Source organism: Chiroxiphia lanceolata, chromosome 8 (genome assembly GCF_009829145.1).
Source record: "Chiroxiphia lanceolata isolate bChiLan1 chromosome 8, bChiLan1.pri, whole genome shotgun sequence".
Classification (NCBI taxonomy): domain Eukaryota; kingdom Metazoa; phylum Chordata; class Aves; order Passeriformes; family Pipridae; genus Chiroxiphia; species Chiroxiphia lanceolata.
The window spans coordinates 22,660,167-22,677,150 of NC_045644.1; the positions used below are offsets into that span (position 1 = coordinate 22,660,167).

Here is a 16,984-nt window from a genome sequence, read left to right on the forward strand (position 1 = left end):
AGTAACTGAACCTTTATTCAGAATGGACATACACTATTAGTATGAATAATAAATGCATGTCTTTAAATACTTATGCCATTATCTATTTTTAATTAATCAGATCTGTTTATTCCTAATGTATGTTTCCATGCACAATAAGATACACTAGTTTTCTTCTACTGCTATTCATTTTCTCAGCACGTGGCTTTCCTTCTTGATTCATCAATACATATCCATCTCTGGAATGCCAAGCTGTCTTATTTAAAAATATCGAAATGAAACATAACAGAAACCTGTTGGCTTTCTGATGTGAAAGCATTTGACTTGCATCAGAAAAAAAAAAATCAGTTGTTTATCTTTCAATATAACTAGTAGGTGATGGCTGGCATTATGTCGGGCACTGCTGTTAATCTGCTCTCTTCTCAATAACCTGGGAAATTACTGTTGTATCATGTGGTCTGGAAAAGAAATTGTGTTGGATGTTAATATGTATTTTTCATATAATGCAAATATAGCTTGTATTTGTTAATTATTTTTACTTTGAGGAATTTTGACTATGTCATAATCCAAGCAAGCAGGGCACAGCTATGAATTTTAGAACTGCAGTTCCTTGGCCTAGCAATGGTCTGCGCTGGTGACTCAGTGATTCCTACTGCAGAGCTGTGCAGGGACTGCTGCACAATAGTCGTGGGACTGTTTTCTCCAGCAGGTCTGATTTATGGTCAGCACTGTCTAGGAAAGCTTTCTGAGAGTTATTGCTTCTCTTGGCCTGAGATACACTGTCTTCTGTTGTGGAGTGCATGGGCATCTCCTGATGGAAGGTGACTGGAAGGTAAAAATGGAGTTTAGGTAGTTGGAAAGTCTGTGGTAGCTTGTCTGCAAGAGGCAGCAAACCTGGTTAGATGGAGCACAGCTGCCAGCCCAGCGATGGCACAGCCGCCCTGTCAGGTGTCGGGGGGGCGTCTGTGGGCTCGCGGTAGCAACAGCAGCGCATGTTGGTGTAACCAAGTGTTCAACTCCAGTGGGAGAGGCACGGCGAGCGTCCCTGCAGAGCGATGCTGGGCACCGTGTCACCTGCGAGTGCCCAGCGGATCCCTGAGGGGAGGGAAGGCCTCTGAGAAAGGGCTCCGCGGGCTGCGAGGAGCGAGGGCCGCCCCTGGCAAGCGCCTCCTGCACAAACGCCACGGGCTGCGGAGCGGTGTCCGCGGCTGGCCCGGGTGAAGGGCCCCCCGAGTCGGTGTGAGCGACGGGCAGCCTCTGGAAGGGTGACGGGTACTTTCCCGGGAAGGGGAGAGGCTCTAGGCACGGACCCTCCTGTTTGTGTAGCCGAGAGCCGCCTGCAGCTACCCATACCCCCTTGGCCGCCACAAGGAGAAAGGATCCCTCGGCGCACCCGGCGCGGGGCGGTGCCGGGGGCTCTGCCGGCCCCTCTCGCCCCTCCCCTCCTCGCCCCTCCCCTTCCCTCGCAGGCCCCCTCCGCCTCCGGGGCTGCCCCGGTGAGTGCCTGCGTGCCCGGGGCGCCCCTGCCCGGCCCGTGTCCCGGTGCCGCGTCCCCGCCCGGTGCCGCCCGTTCCCGCGTCCCGGGTGGGGGCCGCTCCGGCCGCGCGGGCAGCGGCGGGCGCGGCTGGCGGGGCAGGCGGTGGGAAGGGCGGCCCCGGCGCGCCGGGGTCCTGCGGGCGGCGCGGCGGGCGGGCGGATCGGTGTCTCCTTCACTTCGCCCTCCAGTGCCCGCGGCTGCAGCAGCGCGGCCTCCGCACGGCCCGACCCCGCACCGGCCCCGCTCCGCCACCCGCCCGATACACGCAGGTGCCCGCCCGGGCCGACACCGGCCACGCGGGACAGGGGAGGGCGGGTGGGGCTCGCCCGGCGGCGAGCGGGGCTGGGGCCGCGCGGGCCGGTGTTGGCGGGGCCGAGGGCGCGTCCCCGGCGCCGGCGGGTGCCGCGGGCGGGGCGGGCGGGGGGCTCTGGGCGGTCGCTGCCCCCGTGTTCCCGGGGCCGGGCCCGGTGCGTGAGCGCGGCGGGCGGAGGTCGGGCCGGGATGCCCAAGATGGCCGCGCGGAGCGGGTTCACCTTGCGGCGGGGCGGGCGCGCCTGGCGCCGGGCCTGGGGCCGCGATCGGACCGGCCCTGCTGCCGCACCCCCGCTCTGCCCTGCGCTCCCTTCCCCTGGGGAGGCGCTGCGTTACTGCCCCTGCCTGCGGTTCTGAGCCTGTAGTGCATTTCCAGGCGTTCTCCTCTTAGTCTGTGCATTGGCCTGGCCAGGGTTAGGCTTGCGTGTCCACCTCCCAGCTGAGGTAGGGAGACAGTTAATGCAAGGGGAAGGGGGTGGATTTTCTCTTTTTTAAGCTGTATGTAGTGTCCCTGTAAGCCAGAAGGTCAGAGTGTGTCCAATGTATTTTAACAAATTTTGCTTTAAGTAATTTCATTTTTTCTGTTGCTGTTTACTGGGATAATTTAGGCATAGTTATTGCTGCTTTTTAAAATTACATGAGTCCCTTTATTTTATTTTTTTTTTAATAACCTGATCTGGTTTTCTGGTCTGAGATCTTAAAATTGTTAGAAATCTTAATAGAAGTCTGTGGCACTCCTTAATTATAGGGTGTGGGATACTACCTTGAAGGAAAACGGTGATGTAATAATTCCGATAACGTTAATACATTTTTCTTTTCTTGGGGTCATTCTTTTTTCTTTTTATGGGAGAAGAAGGCATGATTGTGGCTCTTGAGTAACAGATTAATTAAACTTTTTCCTTCACGTGGCCTGAAACAAAGATTAGGGTGGAGCTCTCACTTGTTTCAAATATATTCAGTAATTCAAGTAGATTATTTCTTAGTTATTTTTACAACAAACCTCCAGTTGCTAAATGATACTTATATTTTAGTCACTTCTAATTAGTTGTTTTTAAGTGAAAGACTCTTCAAAATTGGGTTGAAATTTTCTTTTGATTATAAGAGTTTGCAAACCCAGCTAATATTGGAGGACACGGGATTGATTTTTTTTTTTTTTTAATGGCCCTGTTTTCATTTAATGATTATTCTGATGGTGATACTGGTTTATCGGGGTTTTAGTATATTCAAAATGAGCTTTTGGTTTCCTCTTTTGTCCTTGTCTGTCCCTGTTAGTGTAGAATTTGAGCAGCAGCGTGGCAGCTGTACTGTTTTAACTTTTTATTACAAAACTTGCATGTGTAGGCTAGAATGTCTGACAAATACTAGCTAGTTTCCTTGCAGTGGGAAGAGTGCTTAATTAGGCCTGATAAAACGGCAGCATCCTCTTTACTGTAATAATCCTTTGAATTTTGACATGGATACAAATTTGTTAACTTCTCAGGACATTTCTGCTTAGCATAATCTCTTGTCTGTGATGGTTATTTAGTCAGATTGGAAACATCAAAACAAAAGGGAAAAGCTCATTTATTTGCACTCTAAAATCACATCTATGCTGAATGCTAATATAAAATTTTAAAACTAAAAATAATTATTCTTTTGAAGATGCTGGTTAGAAGTGAGATCCGTTCATTAAAGGAAGCGTATAACTAGACCTTCTTTAAAATATTTTAAACTGCTAAAGAATTGTACAGTTGCTGTACAGCAGAAATGTAAAAGGGCTAGAGCAGTGTTCCCACACTCCCTTGTAATTTGGTCAATCATCTGCTTCATTTTATTGAATAAATAATAGGAGCCATTTAATGGCTTGTCACTGGGATTAGGATCAGTTCTATAAACTTGAACTTGGGCTAAACCTTTTTGAACTTCACATACTCTAAGTAATTTTCGTGTCTTTTTTAAATTTAACATTTAATTTAACTCCCTGGAAAAACAGACTTGTTTTAAGTTCTTGAGCAAGATAGATAGATGTCTTCCTGTAGTGAGCTGGTTGTAGAGTTTAGATGTCTTTGCTGAAGGAAGTTTTTTGTTTGGGTGTTTTTGTGTGTGTGTGTGTGTGTGAAACTGAGTGTTAATGTTGGTGGCTCAGAGGAGGATGAAGTTGTCCTCTTCTGGCAGTAGGGAGATGGAGTAAGGTACTCTGGAAAACTGCCTTATGAATTGTAGAAAGTTAAGGAGCAGTCTTGTGCCTTTCCGTTGATTGTGGAAATAGTTTGGTGGTTTTTGGTTTTGGGTTTTTTTTTTAATAGTAGCAGTTCATACAATTAGGCTGTATATAGCAGGTGTAATTAGGGTTTGGGTTTTTTTAATGTGGATGCTATTCTTTAACAATAGTCTGCCTAATGGTGTGGTGCCCTGAAGGCATTTTTTTTTTTTCTAAATTGGATGTTCCAGGAAAGTTTTCCTTGATATAGGTAAGGCTGTGAAAAGATTGGAAGAAATGGTTTTGAGAAGGGGAAAAAAAGAGGCTTGCCTTGATCCTGTATTAATGAGTACACTTTAGGAACTTGTGTAGATTTGCAGAAGATAAGCAGTCCTATAGCCAGATGATGGAAATTTAAATATCAGTTAAAAGTACTATATAAAAGTGAAGTTTTTATATAGTACTCTTGCTTTCAGTTGAAAGTTAATGTGTGAGAATACTGCCCTTGTTATTTTTCACATTCTGAAGATACTTCTTCATTTACTTCAAAAAAACCCCAAACCCCCTAAAACCCCATAACAGCGAGCAAGATAAACAGTCAGTTATGTTAATCTGACTTTCTCTGCTAAACAAATGTGACCAATCAGTTTGACTAGATAAGATATTTGTTTGCTTGTGTTCGGCCTTTTCATGGCCTTATCTAGTTAGCTGCATTGTTCCCTCGGCCCTTCTCCCTCCTTTCACAGCACGGGGAGAGTTATTAATATGCTGTTTTCTGTTATTTCGCACCTTTAAAATACAGGGCCTCTGTAGCAGTGGCCTTTTGCTGTTGAAATCATGGGAACACAGTCCCCGAAGAAAGGTGCAGATAGAGTGTATCTTCGCAGGGAGGAGAGAGATCCAGGCCGGGGTGAGACCTTAGTGTCTTCCATCACCCGGCCCGGGGCATAGCTCGTCTTGAGCGACAGAGTCTCGAACAGCCACATTGTAGGAGGCTCCCTGTCAGAGAAAGGGACTCTAAAAAGAGCTTTTCTCACAAGAGAGTTTTTCTCAGGGACCTAGCACTCCTCCTACTTGTATGTTTTAAACAAACAAGAAAACCTCCCAAATTTAAACTCTTGCTTGCTATAGGGAGGAAAAACTTCAACAGATTGATTGCTAGTTAGTGGCATTAGATGTTCTTTTTTAATTGAAACATTTTTATATGTGTTTCTGTATAATAAATATAAATAATAATGGCATGTCTGCCATATAAAATGTGGGGCGAAAATGATGTTACAGAAGAGATATGCCTTCTTTTTACAGTTTCATAAATAAATCTTGTAGGATTTTCAGGTAGTTTTCATAGGCATGTGTCAAATTTGACTTTGTAGAACTCCAGAGAATTAACTGTCTGCATTATAGTTTTTCAGATGTACAGTTTCTGGCTTTTTGGTGGTAACTGTGCCTACTCTGGAAATGTAAGGTATTAGTTTATTTCTGGTGATTAAAGGTGCATGGAGAAATGGACTTGAAAAATTAAGAACTGGGTGGTCTTGTAATGCCTCTTCACTGTGAACAGGGGATGTTTTCTCAGAGACCTTCGCTGAAAATATGTAGGTGTTTCACAGAACACTGTAATTGTGTGAGCCATTATATCCATTAACTGCCTTCATATAGATGAAACTGCCTTAAAGAGTATCTTGAAAGAGTTGTGGTAGCATTTTTTTGTGTGCAGTGGAAAAAGGTTCACTATTAATTAGCTTTTTACTTTTCAGCTCCAATGGCGATTCCTCCGTCGTACGTAGACCTTGGCAAATCTGCCAGAGATATCTTCAATAAAGGATATGGTAAGAATAGTACCTTTTTTAACATACAGTGTTTGAGGTGCAACAATGAATTGCCTTTTTAAAATTGTACGTAAAATTGAATGCTTAAATGCCTGTATTTCTGAGAAGGGAGAGGGTGTGCTGTTTTTATATCATTGCAGTCAATTAAATTGTTGGAGGCTTTTTGTGGGCTGTTTTGATGTGAAGTCTGTTAAATTTTACTGCTCTAGCCACGTAAATGTCAGAGGTGTACAAGTATGCAAGCATGTAAGCAGCAAGTGTAGTTTAACTTAGGAGTACACTTTGTTTACCAGTCTGTCTGTGCCACAACATTTGTTGATGTAGAGAGGGTTATATACCAGTGTAATGTTATAGCCTTTTTTGGAATTGAAAGAGGAAAGGCTATTGGGATAAAGAATCCTTCTACATTTTGAAATTATTTAATACCAGACAGTTGCTTAGTTAAATTATTCTTTGTTACAGTGCCGTTTCCTTCTGGTCTTTGGGAATGCATGTGGGGGCTTTGTCACCAAGACTGTTGCTCAGCTCTAGGGATAACAGTGTGAATTGACACTCCCATAAAACCTACTTATATTACAGTTCCAATGGTTGTGTATTACCCGGTGACTTCACTTTTGTAGAGTTTTACTTTGAGATATTTTGTCTTGGTGCTGAGGAAATGTAAGCAATGCCATTCCAGGAATGGAAAATTATGTATTTCCTCTGTCACTAAATTTACTCTTGGAAGTCATCATTTGGTAGTTAAATGTACAGTGTACAACTGAGAGGCTACTCCCCACTTTCTGTGTGGTGATGATTGAACAGAACTCCCGGCTTGCTTTGGAGTAGCTGCCTTTACCTGCTGCAGCATCTAAAATTTGCATGTTGCTGAAGTCAGTCTATAGTTGTTTGTTTATATGTATATATGTGGCACACTGCTGAGACTGCTTGGAAGACCAGCTTCTTGAAAAATGTGCAGGGCCTTAGTTAAGGCCTAATCGTGTAACTTTGACTTTTATTTGTTAAGGTTTTGGGTTGGTGAAACTGGATGTGAAAACAAAATCTGCAAGCGGAGTGGTGAGTTTAAATAACTTTTATTCATTATGTTTTCTTTCTGGATATGTTCTGATATTTAGTTAGAATGGATGCTCTGCAGATGCTGTTAAGTATTTTATAGATTTTATGAATGATAAACTTCTGGTGTAAAATAATTTCGGAAGCCCCTAAAGATCTGAATGTAGCAGGGGTATTGCACTGTTTAGTAATCTTGGTAAAATAAAGGGGTTTGTTAGTTGTCCCTGGTCTTAAGTCTGAAGGTGAACAAATAGCTGACAGATTTTTATGGTATTTTAATATACTGATTATAGTGCCTTGTGATGTTGTTTGTATTTGGTGGAAATTTCTGCCATCTTGATGCTTGTATGAAGTAGTTGGCATTGAATTAGCATGTTGAATCTTTGGCTCCGCTGGGTATTAAAGTGTTGCAGTAGTGTTCCATGCAAGATGTCTTTGTCATGCAAGCAGTGCCCCCTGTAACTTTTATAATTTCTAGAGCAGACTTTGCAAGATACAAAAGTAGATTTTTTTTATTTTCCCCTCTAACTGGAGCTTTAGCAGTTTAACTTGCTGCTAGAAAAAAGATTCCTGGATTATATGCTCTGCTTTTTCCAGAGGTCTGTATTCCACCTGAAGCACAATTTGCAAGAGCCCTGTTATAGATGCGGGTGGTGGTGTTCTAGCTTGTGCTTTTCAAGAATGCTGGTTACACTGGTAAAACTCTCTGAAAAACCTAAGCCCTAATGTGAATCCCATATCAGTTATAAGCCATTCTTCCCAGGAGGACAAACTGCCGGCATGAATGTACTGCAGACGCTTTAAAGCAGAGATAAGAGGTAATAATTTGCTGCTCCTGAAGCTGTTGCCACAATAGTGTCAGTCACACAGACCTGTGTAGTGGGAGCAGCACAAAGCAAGAAGTTAAACCTGAAGGTATTTGTGTAGTCCCTGCCCCTTGCCAAGAAATAGACCTTACTAGAATTATGCAACTATGTGGATAGCTTAGGGGTCCACTAACATAACACAAATAAATATCTTGGACATGGTTAAATTTGATCAGCCAGCATTAAAGAACAGTCTCATGCACGTTTGCTCTGTGCTCTCTGGGCTTGGACTGTCAGAGTGCTTAAGGATTTGTGATTTTAAATTTGTTTTTCGTTCTGGGGGAGGTGAGTGTGAGAAGTTTATTTGAAAATAATGTTGTGCATGGAGGAAGACAGATCAAATTTTTATTTATATGTTTTAGAAAGTTGAAATAATCAGCTTTTAAAATCATAAGGGCAGTAGTATTTCAACGGAAAGAACTCTTTAACATGTATTGTAAAACCTGGCTTCCACTTCTGCTGTGTATTGCCTTTAGTTTCTGAATAGTGGTACATAGAAACTATTCATTTTGTTCTTTGTGAGAATCCAAATAGTGAGAAACATGAGGGACTAAGTCCTTTAATAAAGAGATGTGAGTGATATTGGTAACTTCTAAGTACTTTGAAGAATTCCAGGTAAGTCCATACCGTACCATAAAACCAGACTGTTCCCTGAGCTCACTATTCAAACATGGATGTTACCCCTGTGTGTCATGAAACCAAAGTGCCAGGGAATTTTACAGATGTCAGTAAATACATGTGTGCCTGTGGCTGGCGTGAAAGGCTGGTGTGTTGGTTAGACTAATAACTCTCTTTAAAAATCAATGAAAAATCCAAACCAAACAAAAAACCAAACCACCCACTCCCAGTTTGAAAAATGATGCCATTCTATGACGTTGTACAGTTGTCCGTAATTTATCTTTGGGGATGGCTGACAAGAAAAATGGAAAAAAAATACGTATGTGATCCTTCAAGAATTTTACTGGAGTTGCATTATGTGCCTTTTAGTGTTCTTGGCTTTTGGTTTCATTTTTAAGTTGCTCTTTGGGAGTATCAAACTTAGCCTTACATTTAAAGAACTTGTTTCTGCTTTTAAGGAGTATACTTATGATGACTACTGTCTTGCTTCGGAGTTAGGTTGCAACCCTGTACAGTCTGTAATATTGGCAGGAACACTGCACTTGAGATGGGGACTAGGGAAGTTCTTCTTGGCCATGCCGGTCTCCCTTCTCCCTCTGCAAGTTGTCTGCTGATTTTAAACTTGTATAGAATAACAAGATCTTAGTGTTTGCTGCAGAAAACACTGTATAATGCTTTCAGAATCACGTGTATCTTCTGTCCCTTTTAGGAATTCACAACATCTGGTTCATCGAACACAGACACTGGAAAAGTGAATGGGAGCTTGGAGACCAAATACAAGTGGGCTGAGTATGGGCTGACTTTCACAGAAAAATGGAACACAGATAACACTCTGGGAACAGAAATTGCAATTGAAGATCAGGTAATAGATTAGAAGAATATTTATTTGTTTTACCTATCTAATAGAACAGAACTTATAGCTTTATCTTCTCTTCTCCCCCTTCAATTAGATTGCCAAAGGCCTGAAGTTGACATTTGATACAACTTTCTCACCAAATACAGGGTAAGAATTGTTAACCTTTTTACCTTACTTAGGGCAGTAACAGCTGTTATTGACAGTGGTATTGACAGAGCTGTTTGTATGGTTTGCTCTTGATCCAAATTAGCAAATCCCAGTGCTAAAGGATTGTGCTATTAATTTTATTTATTCTGCTCTCATCACATCACTGTGGGGTTAGTATTGTACATTTCACAACAGCCCACTTCACTTATTGTCTGGGATAGAATACTTGGAAGATTGCAGGAGGCATTCAACTGCTGCTGCCTTCATCTGAAAATGCCTGTTTGCAGTAGCCCCATGTGCTCTGGATGGGCTGCCTGTACTTCTGCCCTGCCTAGGGGCCCGTGTGCCTGGCATTTAGATACATTGTGTAGAGTCACGTGGCTTGAATTTTGCAGAGGAAGATCATGTATGCCTTGTCTTAAGATAACTGTTTCTCTGTTTCAGAAAGAAAAGTGGTAAAATTAAGTCAGCTTACAAACGTGAATGCGTAAACCTAGGTTGTGATGTTGACTTTGATTTTGCTGGACCTGCAATCCACGGTTCAGCTGTCCTTGGTTATGAAGGCTGGCTTGCTGGTTATCAGATGACTTTTGATAGTGCCAAATCAAAATTGACAAGAAATAATTTCTCTGTGGGTTACAAGACTGGAGACTTCCAGCTGCACACTAATGTGTAAGTACTGAAAATTTTGTCCAGATTTATAGAAGCAGGCTTTCTCTACCTTTCCTTCTAGTCAAAATACAAATGCTTGAAATATCAACAGGTGCTTACAAGGCCATTAAATGGAGTGCATTTTTCAATAGGAAACTAAATAAATGTAAAAGATACTTTGTATTTTTCTTCAAAACAGTAAACACCTGTGACTTGTTAGTACTTGCAGCAGGATACAGCTCACAGTACATGCCAATTGAAAGTGCAGTAGTTCAGTTATGCAGAACTGATCATAATGCTTTTTCCAGCTCTCCTATTACATTAATTGTATCAGACTACAATTTAAGGACAGCAGATTTGTTAGAAGTAGTAATTAGTGTTGCACTGTTTAAGCAGGTAAATAGTAGCTTCTAGGGCAAGACTAGAGCTTTGCTTTTGGACTTTTTCAGTAGGTTCATCTTCTTGATTGTCAGGAATGAAGAGTGATAAAACAGTGTAGCTAAACAGTGTAGCTAAACATCTTGTTTATGAAATTTCAGACTTGCTGCCTTTAGATCTTATGTGCTTTGGAGCAAGCTCAGAAAAATCTGCTGAAAAACAGTGTTTTCAATCTGGGTTAATAAAAACTGGTGGAGTTCTAGTGCATTTAGTTAGGTAGAAGTTTGTGCTTTTGGAGGGGAAGGATGGGGATTGTGTCTGTCCAAATTCATGGAAATTGAGGAGTATGGGAGAAAACTACAAAATACTACATAGTCTGGCATGTAAGAATTCCATTTCAATTTTACTAATGTAAAACATTGTGATAGATTTTTTTAAAAAGTCATTTTAGGATTTTCATATGTATTCAATAGTCCTGAATTCATAATGGCCATTTTCTAACTAACTTTTATCCATCAGTTTCATAAGGATGCAATCTGGAATTTTGTTCAAGGACTTTATTCAACAGTAGCGTGAGAATTGCAAGTAATACAAAGTAGCACTCCGAAATACCTCTTTATTTCCATGAATTATTGCAATTTAACAAAGGCTTTAGGGCAAAATTAATCTCCCCTTCTCTTGCCAAAAAATGAGAAACAACTCAAACTTCTGAAATTCTAATTTAAATAAAAATTTGAGTAGTAAAAAGAAGGGAAAAAAAAGGGGGAGGGTATGTTAATATAGGAAACTTAACTTTTTTCTTAATTTGTGCAGCAATGATGGTTCTGAATTTGGTGGGTCAATTTACCAAAAAGTGAGTGACCACCTTGAAACTGCTGTAAACCTGGCTTGGACAGCAGGCAGCAACAGCACTCGCTTTGGCATTGCAGCTAAATACAAGTTGGATTCCACTGCTTCTATCTCGGTGAGTGTGGCTGTAACCTGAAGGGTTGTGCTGAGTACAGTGTATTTTCAGTGTCTGCAAATATGTGTGCTATTAGTACAAAAAAAGGTCATGAAGACTTGTAGGAATTACCCTTAACCATCCTGGCAGTTATAATAAAACCAGCAGTATTTAAATTCTGTAATGTCTGCAGAGTCTCTCAGAACCTGACTGTCAAATGCTGGGTCTACTCTAGAGATCTTACTCTGTTTATTAAAAGAAAAACACAACGGGGGAAAAAACCTACCCTCCATGTCTAGTTCTGTAAGTTTACAGAATTTCTTTAAAACCAGTTTTTGGGGAGCTCTGGTGCGTTCTCGTGGGAAGAACTCCTTGCAATAGTGATTAAAAAGGTTATAAGCACAACAGTTTTCTGTACATTACAAAGTTAGGATTGAACCTGGATCATTGGAATCATCCTGTTGTGGAAGTGATGCAAAGTGAGATAAATAAGTTTTCACATATTGTTTATGATATGTGGAAATAAGAAAATTTTTACTGCTTGGATGATTGGACTTGTAATGCTAATTCTTTTGTAATAATACGAACATGGATGTTTCTTCTGAAGTGGCATGTTTTGGGAGACTGGTGGTAAATGCCTTTGGCCTTCTGAAAAGGCAGAAATGGGGAAGTTCACCTGCAAAACCACATTCCAGTAACAGTTCTCCCTATTCTTAAATATGTTACTGCTTCAGCTGCAAGTACAGGGACAAGGGCATATACTTGAAGGAGAGAATTCAGGAAGCAGAGAGGTATTGACAGAACAGGTAAAATTTGGTTAAGCTGATAATGGCAGTGTTGCCATAGTTATTCTAGTTTCTAAATGATGACAAAGAACTAATTAGTTACCTTTCAATTGCTTTTGTCTTGTTTTTTTTAAATAGGCAAAAGTGAACAATTCTAGTCTAGTTGGAGTGGGTTACACCCAGACGCTGAGGCCAGGTAAGAGTTATCACATGAATTATGTCACATATATATCTTTAATGCATCACAAAGAAAAATTGATCTATGTGTTTATATGCAACTATTTTCCTTCTTCAGAATAATTTTGTCTTGAAGGCAAAGTAGATGTTTTACAGTAGCTTATGTTGCACATTGAACCTTTATCTAAGTAAGACAAACTCCATTTTATCTAATGGTATTAATGCATTATATTCCTCATTGATTTGCACAGGAGTGGACTGTATTGTGTTTGACAGCTTAGTTTTAGGCTAGGCAAAGCAAGTTTTCTTTTTTGGCATTGTTTTATCTAATCATACAACACTGAATGATAGCAGATCTTGAAAGAACAATTAATTGTCAAAAAAACACACTTCCTGCTCTTCATATTTAGTAAAAAAACCCTCCAGAACGTAAGTTGTTCTGACCTTGTGTCTGTCTGTCCACAATTTTCCTCGTCCTTTGCACACCATAATGGGGGAAAGGAGAGCTTTTGTGTATTTAGCAATTAGAGACTTTGTATATCCACTTCATAACACAGTGTTTACAAAAAGCATCTAGCTTGGTTCACATGACTAACTTTCAGTGGATTTTGTGGGTAAATATATTCTTCTGTAAAAAAAGTAATGAAATAGAAAAAGAGCTACAACTGGGACTCGTAGTGACGGAGGTTGGGTTGCATAAAAGCTACTGTGTGTGTTGTAAACGTGCTGCTTAAAAATCTTACAGGTGTGAAGCTTACACTGTCTGCCCTGATAGATGGAAAGAGCATCAATGCTGGTGGCCATAAACTTGGTCTTGGCCTGGAATTGGAGGCTTAAAAAGGTGAAGAAACTGCTGCAGAGAAGGGATATCAGAAGAATTTGGCCTTAAAATGTATTTCCAATGTGACCAGCAGGCTTTTTTTTTCCAAGAAGGATGACCTAGAACAAGAGCTGTATTTGAAGTATTTAGACAGTTACTTGTTAGCTGGTTTCTAGTTAAATTGGTTACCCATCTAGTTAAAATTCTGCATTAGTGCAGTCACTTAAACATTATTTAAATGTATTTAACTGTTTAATGCGCTACCCACAAATAATGAAATAGACATTTATGAAAACTGTACAATTGTGTGCATGTTTGTTTTTATGTTCCTTTTAACATTCGATATTGCCATTGAATGAAAAATGGATCAGTGGATGTTCTGAAATGAGGTCAACAAGTCTGTTGAATCACCTGAAGTAGAAATATATTTGGTATCCCAAGACAAATTATGAATAAAACAAGTACACACACATACTTGTGCCTCAGATATTTTAAGAGTCAAGATATGAGGGTAGTGCTCAGTTAAGTTTTAAGTAATCCAAGAAGTAGTGCTCTGTACCTTTGTGCAATTAAGGACCCCCACCCATGACAATACTGAGTATAGGTGAACAGTTGGATTCCTCAAGCAAGTTGAATGTGCTTTTCTGTCAGGTAAGGTTTGTCATGACACAATGGTTTAATTCCCCCTGTGTTCCACAGGCAAGATGTACTGTGTCCCTAGTTGGCCTCCTGATGCAAAGAGTGCAGATCAATGTACTTGGCACACTGAGACATATAAAAACTGCTCCTTAAAAAACCTCACCACAAACACACCTTTGCTTATACTTGTATGAAGTGAGATGTATCTCTGCAATTGAATGTAACAGTGTAATGGTTTAACAGCCTGCTTATCCCAACTGCTGTGAGAGGTTTCTGCTTAAAATGACTGAAATAAAGACAATTTTAAATGGAGATGGAGGAAAATGCATCTGATCTTGCTTTCCCTTTAACAAATAAATCCTGGCAGGTATCTGTTTTACGTCTAGAAACATACAGAATAATGGGAAAACTCATGTTTTTCCAGGATAGTATTGAGAGAGAATAGAAGTATGAGGGATATTTGGTCTGTGAACCTAACAGCCCCTAAGGTCAAACGTAACTAGCTGTGAATGCTTTTAATGTGGAATATATTAAATACATGTAGTTGTACTGCTTATGTTTAAGAACGGTGACTTACTGAGTTCAGGAGAGTGCCAGGAGCCCACTTAGAGTCTCTCAGAGCTGAGAAGTGTCTCTTGATAGTCTCACAGTCTGTGGTTCACAGCAGCTTCCTTCATAGGGCAGGTGGCTAGCTTTTGATCAGAGAGCTTTCTCTGGTTTGATATGGGATTAGACTTACTGCCCATAAAAGTCCCAGTGATTTGCTCGAGGCCTTGTTCCATCCCCCACTTGCCCTCTTACTGAAATTCTCACGTGAAGTACTTCGTTGTGAACTGCCTGTGTTTAGGCTTTAGCTGTGAAGTAGCTGAGTGTCTTTGCAGAAGACAGAGCAGAGCTTAAGCTTCCAGCTCAGGCTCTTGAGCAGGCTTACCAGTGTGTTTGACTAGTTTTCTTACTCGAAGTACAAATGCTTTATCATGTACTGCTGTTGTCACTAAATGCCCTCTTCTGAGGAGCATTTCCACCTCTTAATGGTGGAAGAAGCATGTAAGGTGCAATTTGTTGCTCTCATTGCACATTAAGGTCCATAATACGTATTTTCAGTTTGAGGTGTTTTTATGTGCTAGACCACATAAAAGCTGGAGACCACGCAGCCAGACATTGAATTTTAGTACCTGTTCTCTTTTTAGTATAACTGTCTTTGTGTGCCTGTATGCATTGTCCAGCTGTAGCACCCAGGCAAATAAGGGACTGCATCTTTTGCTTATGAGTGATGCCTTGTTTGCATCCTTAAACCAGCATAGCTGCAACACTGAACTTTCTCAGCTTTTGATAGGACTGTAATGGTCTGGCACTAATTTTTTTTTTTTGGTAGTGGTATTTTGTAGGTTTTGGGATTTTTGTTTTTGTTTTTTTAGAAACAAGTACTCTAACCCTTTTCTTCACTACCTGTTCCTCTAGCTGTTTTTTCCCTGAGGTCACAAAATGGATAAGTGAAATAAAAGCACATGTTGCAGAGTTTCTCTTCCACTCTTACAAATGAGTAATGGAAAACTTGAACCTACTCATTTTACTCTCTTTTTATGTGCATGACTTTACTAGTCCTCAGCCTTTAAACTTTAAGTAGTGTTATTTGTTATAATGCTGATAGGCAACTGGAGAAATAAAGGGCTCTGCAGTAGTTAAAAGAACTGTGAAAATATGAGATTTCCTAATATATTCAGTCATAAATCACTACTTTGAGCATGAAAAGGAAGTTCAGTGTCTATTTCTTGACATCTGTCAAGGCTTATAAAAATGGCCTTCAAACTTTCTTTTCAACTGTTACAGAAGCTGGTGGTATATTTGAATTTTGTGGTAAGCAATGTTGGTAGTTTCAGTAGTTCCATTTTATTAAAACATGTAAAAAGCCTTAATTACAACTTTCAGTGCCAGACAGCCTTTCCTCAGGTGTCATTCTGAATAAAAAAAAAAAATCCACTTGAGATAACCAATGACCAGAACATCATTCTCCATCTTGTTTGTGTGAACTGTAGCATTGCATTCCTGCCTGGTACAGCTGGAGTAGGGATTGTCTATGTATATTGCAAGGGGACTTAATCACGCTTTCATAAATAAAAATCCTTTCACATGAGATTATGGTGCCCTGGATTTCACAAGTTACTGTCTGAGTGACCTGAACATTTACGTTCTTATGCTGTAGAAATTCTCCAGGTTGGTTCAGTTAGCCTTGCACTCTTCCCAGGGTTCAGCTGGGGTGCAGTATATTCCTAAATCTGTTTCTTGCACACTGCAGTCATTCAAAACCAGGAAATTTGGAATTATTTGGAAATGGGCACAGAAACCTTTTGCCCCTGAGTGTTGGGACACAGGTTTTTACCTTTCCCTTGGCTCTGGATAAAGCCAGGCAGCAGTAAGTGTGCTTGCTGCCCTCTAATGTCCTTTTCTGGTGTTTGGCTTATTGCTGCAGCAGTCCGTCAGCTGGGCACAGATACCTTTAAATCCGTGGTGACTGGGGAAGCAGAACTGAGCAAACAGAAGGCAGCTCACACATGGATGATTCAGCCCTACTCCTATCAAAGGTCCTCGTTTCCTTATCATACTGGTGACCAAAGACAGAAGCAATTCTATGCAAGGCAAATCATTAATGATGATAAAATGGTCACACCTATAGCAGCAGTGTCTTAATTGCAGGTACAAATGCTTCCTGTGAACCAACTGGCAGAAAGGAAACCCGGAGTAAAAGCTGGTGGGGTTGTTAAGGGGCATGAAAAGGCTACCTTGTGTAAGTGGGTTTATTGTGTTTGTCAGTGTCCCTTTGCAGTGGAATGTTTCTGTTCCCAATTTGGAATAGAAATAAAAACATGGATTATGTCAATTAGTGTAGTGTGCATTCATTGTATTTTAGTGATATTTCCCTTCTCATGATTGTTCCTGGGCCTGCCTTTTAGTTGCCCATTGTGTCCATCTTTCCATGTGCTGCTGGGTCCAATGGAAAGCAATCCAACTGGATTTTTGTGAGCCTAATGTACAGCATCTTCTCCTTCAGCTGCAAGTTTCCTACAGATACTCATATAGAAAGGGGTAATTTTTTTGGCAGTAATTTCTGCGAAATAATATGCAATTAAAACTTACCAAAATACTATTAGACAAAAGGTGGGGTGTTACACACTGAGGTTTGGTTCATATCTGCACTCATGTACTGGTGTTGGGAA

The 16,984-nt window shown here is 40.9% G+C and overlaps 1 protein-coding gene across 1 annotated transcript; it reads left to right on the forward strand.

Moving 5' to 3' along the window:
• Positions 1-1,644: 1,644 nt before the first annotated feature.
• On the forward strand, positions 1,645-15,903 carry VDAC2 (voltage dependent anion channel 2). The gene is made up of 9 exons (XM_032694835.1): positions 1,645-1,785; positions 5,765-5,836; positions 6,843-6,892; positions 9,083-9,235; positions 9,324-9,376; positions 9,821-10,048; positions 11,219-11,369; positions 12,272-12,329; positions 13,056-15,903. The coding sequence occupies exons 2-9, from the start codon at positions 5,770-5,772 to the stop codon at positions 13,145-13,147; spliced, it is 852 nt and encodes a 283-aa protein (XP_032550726.1). The 5' UTR covers positions 1,645-1,785; positions 5,765-5,769; the 3' UTR covers positions 13,148-15,903.
• Positions 15,904-16,984: the final 1,081 nt, after the last annotated feature.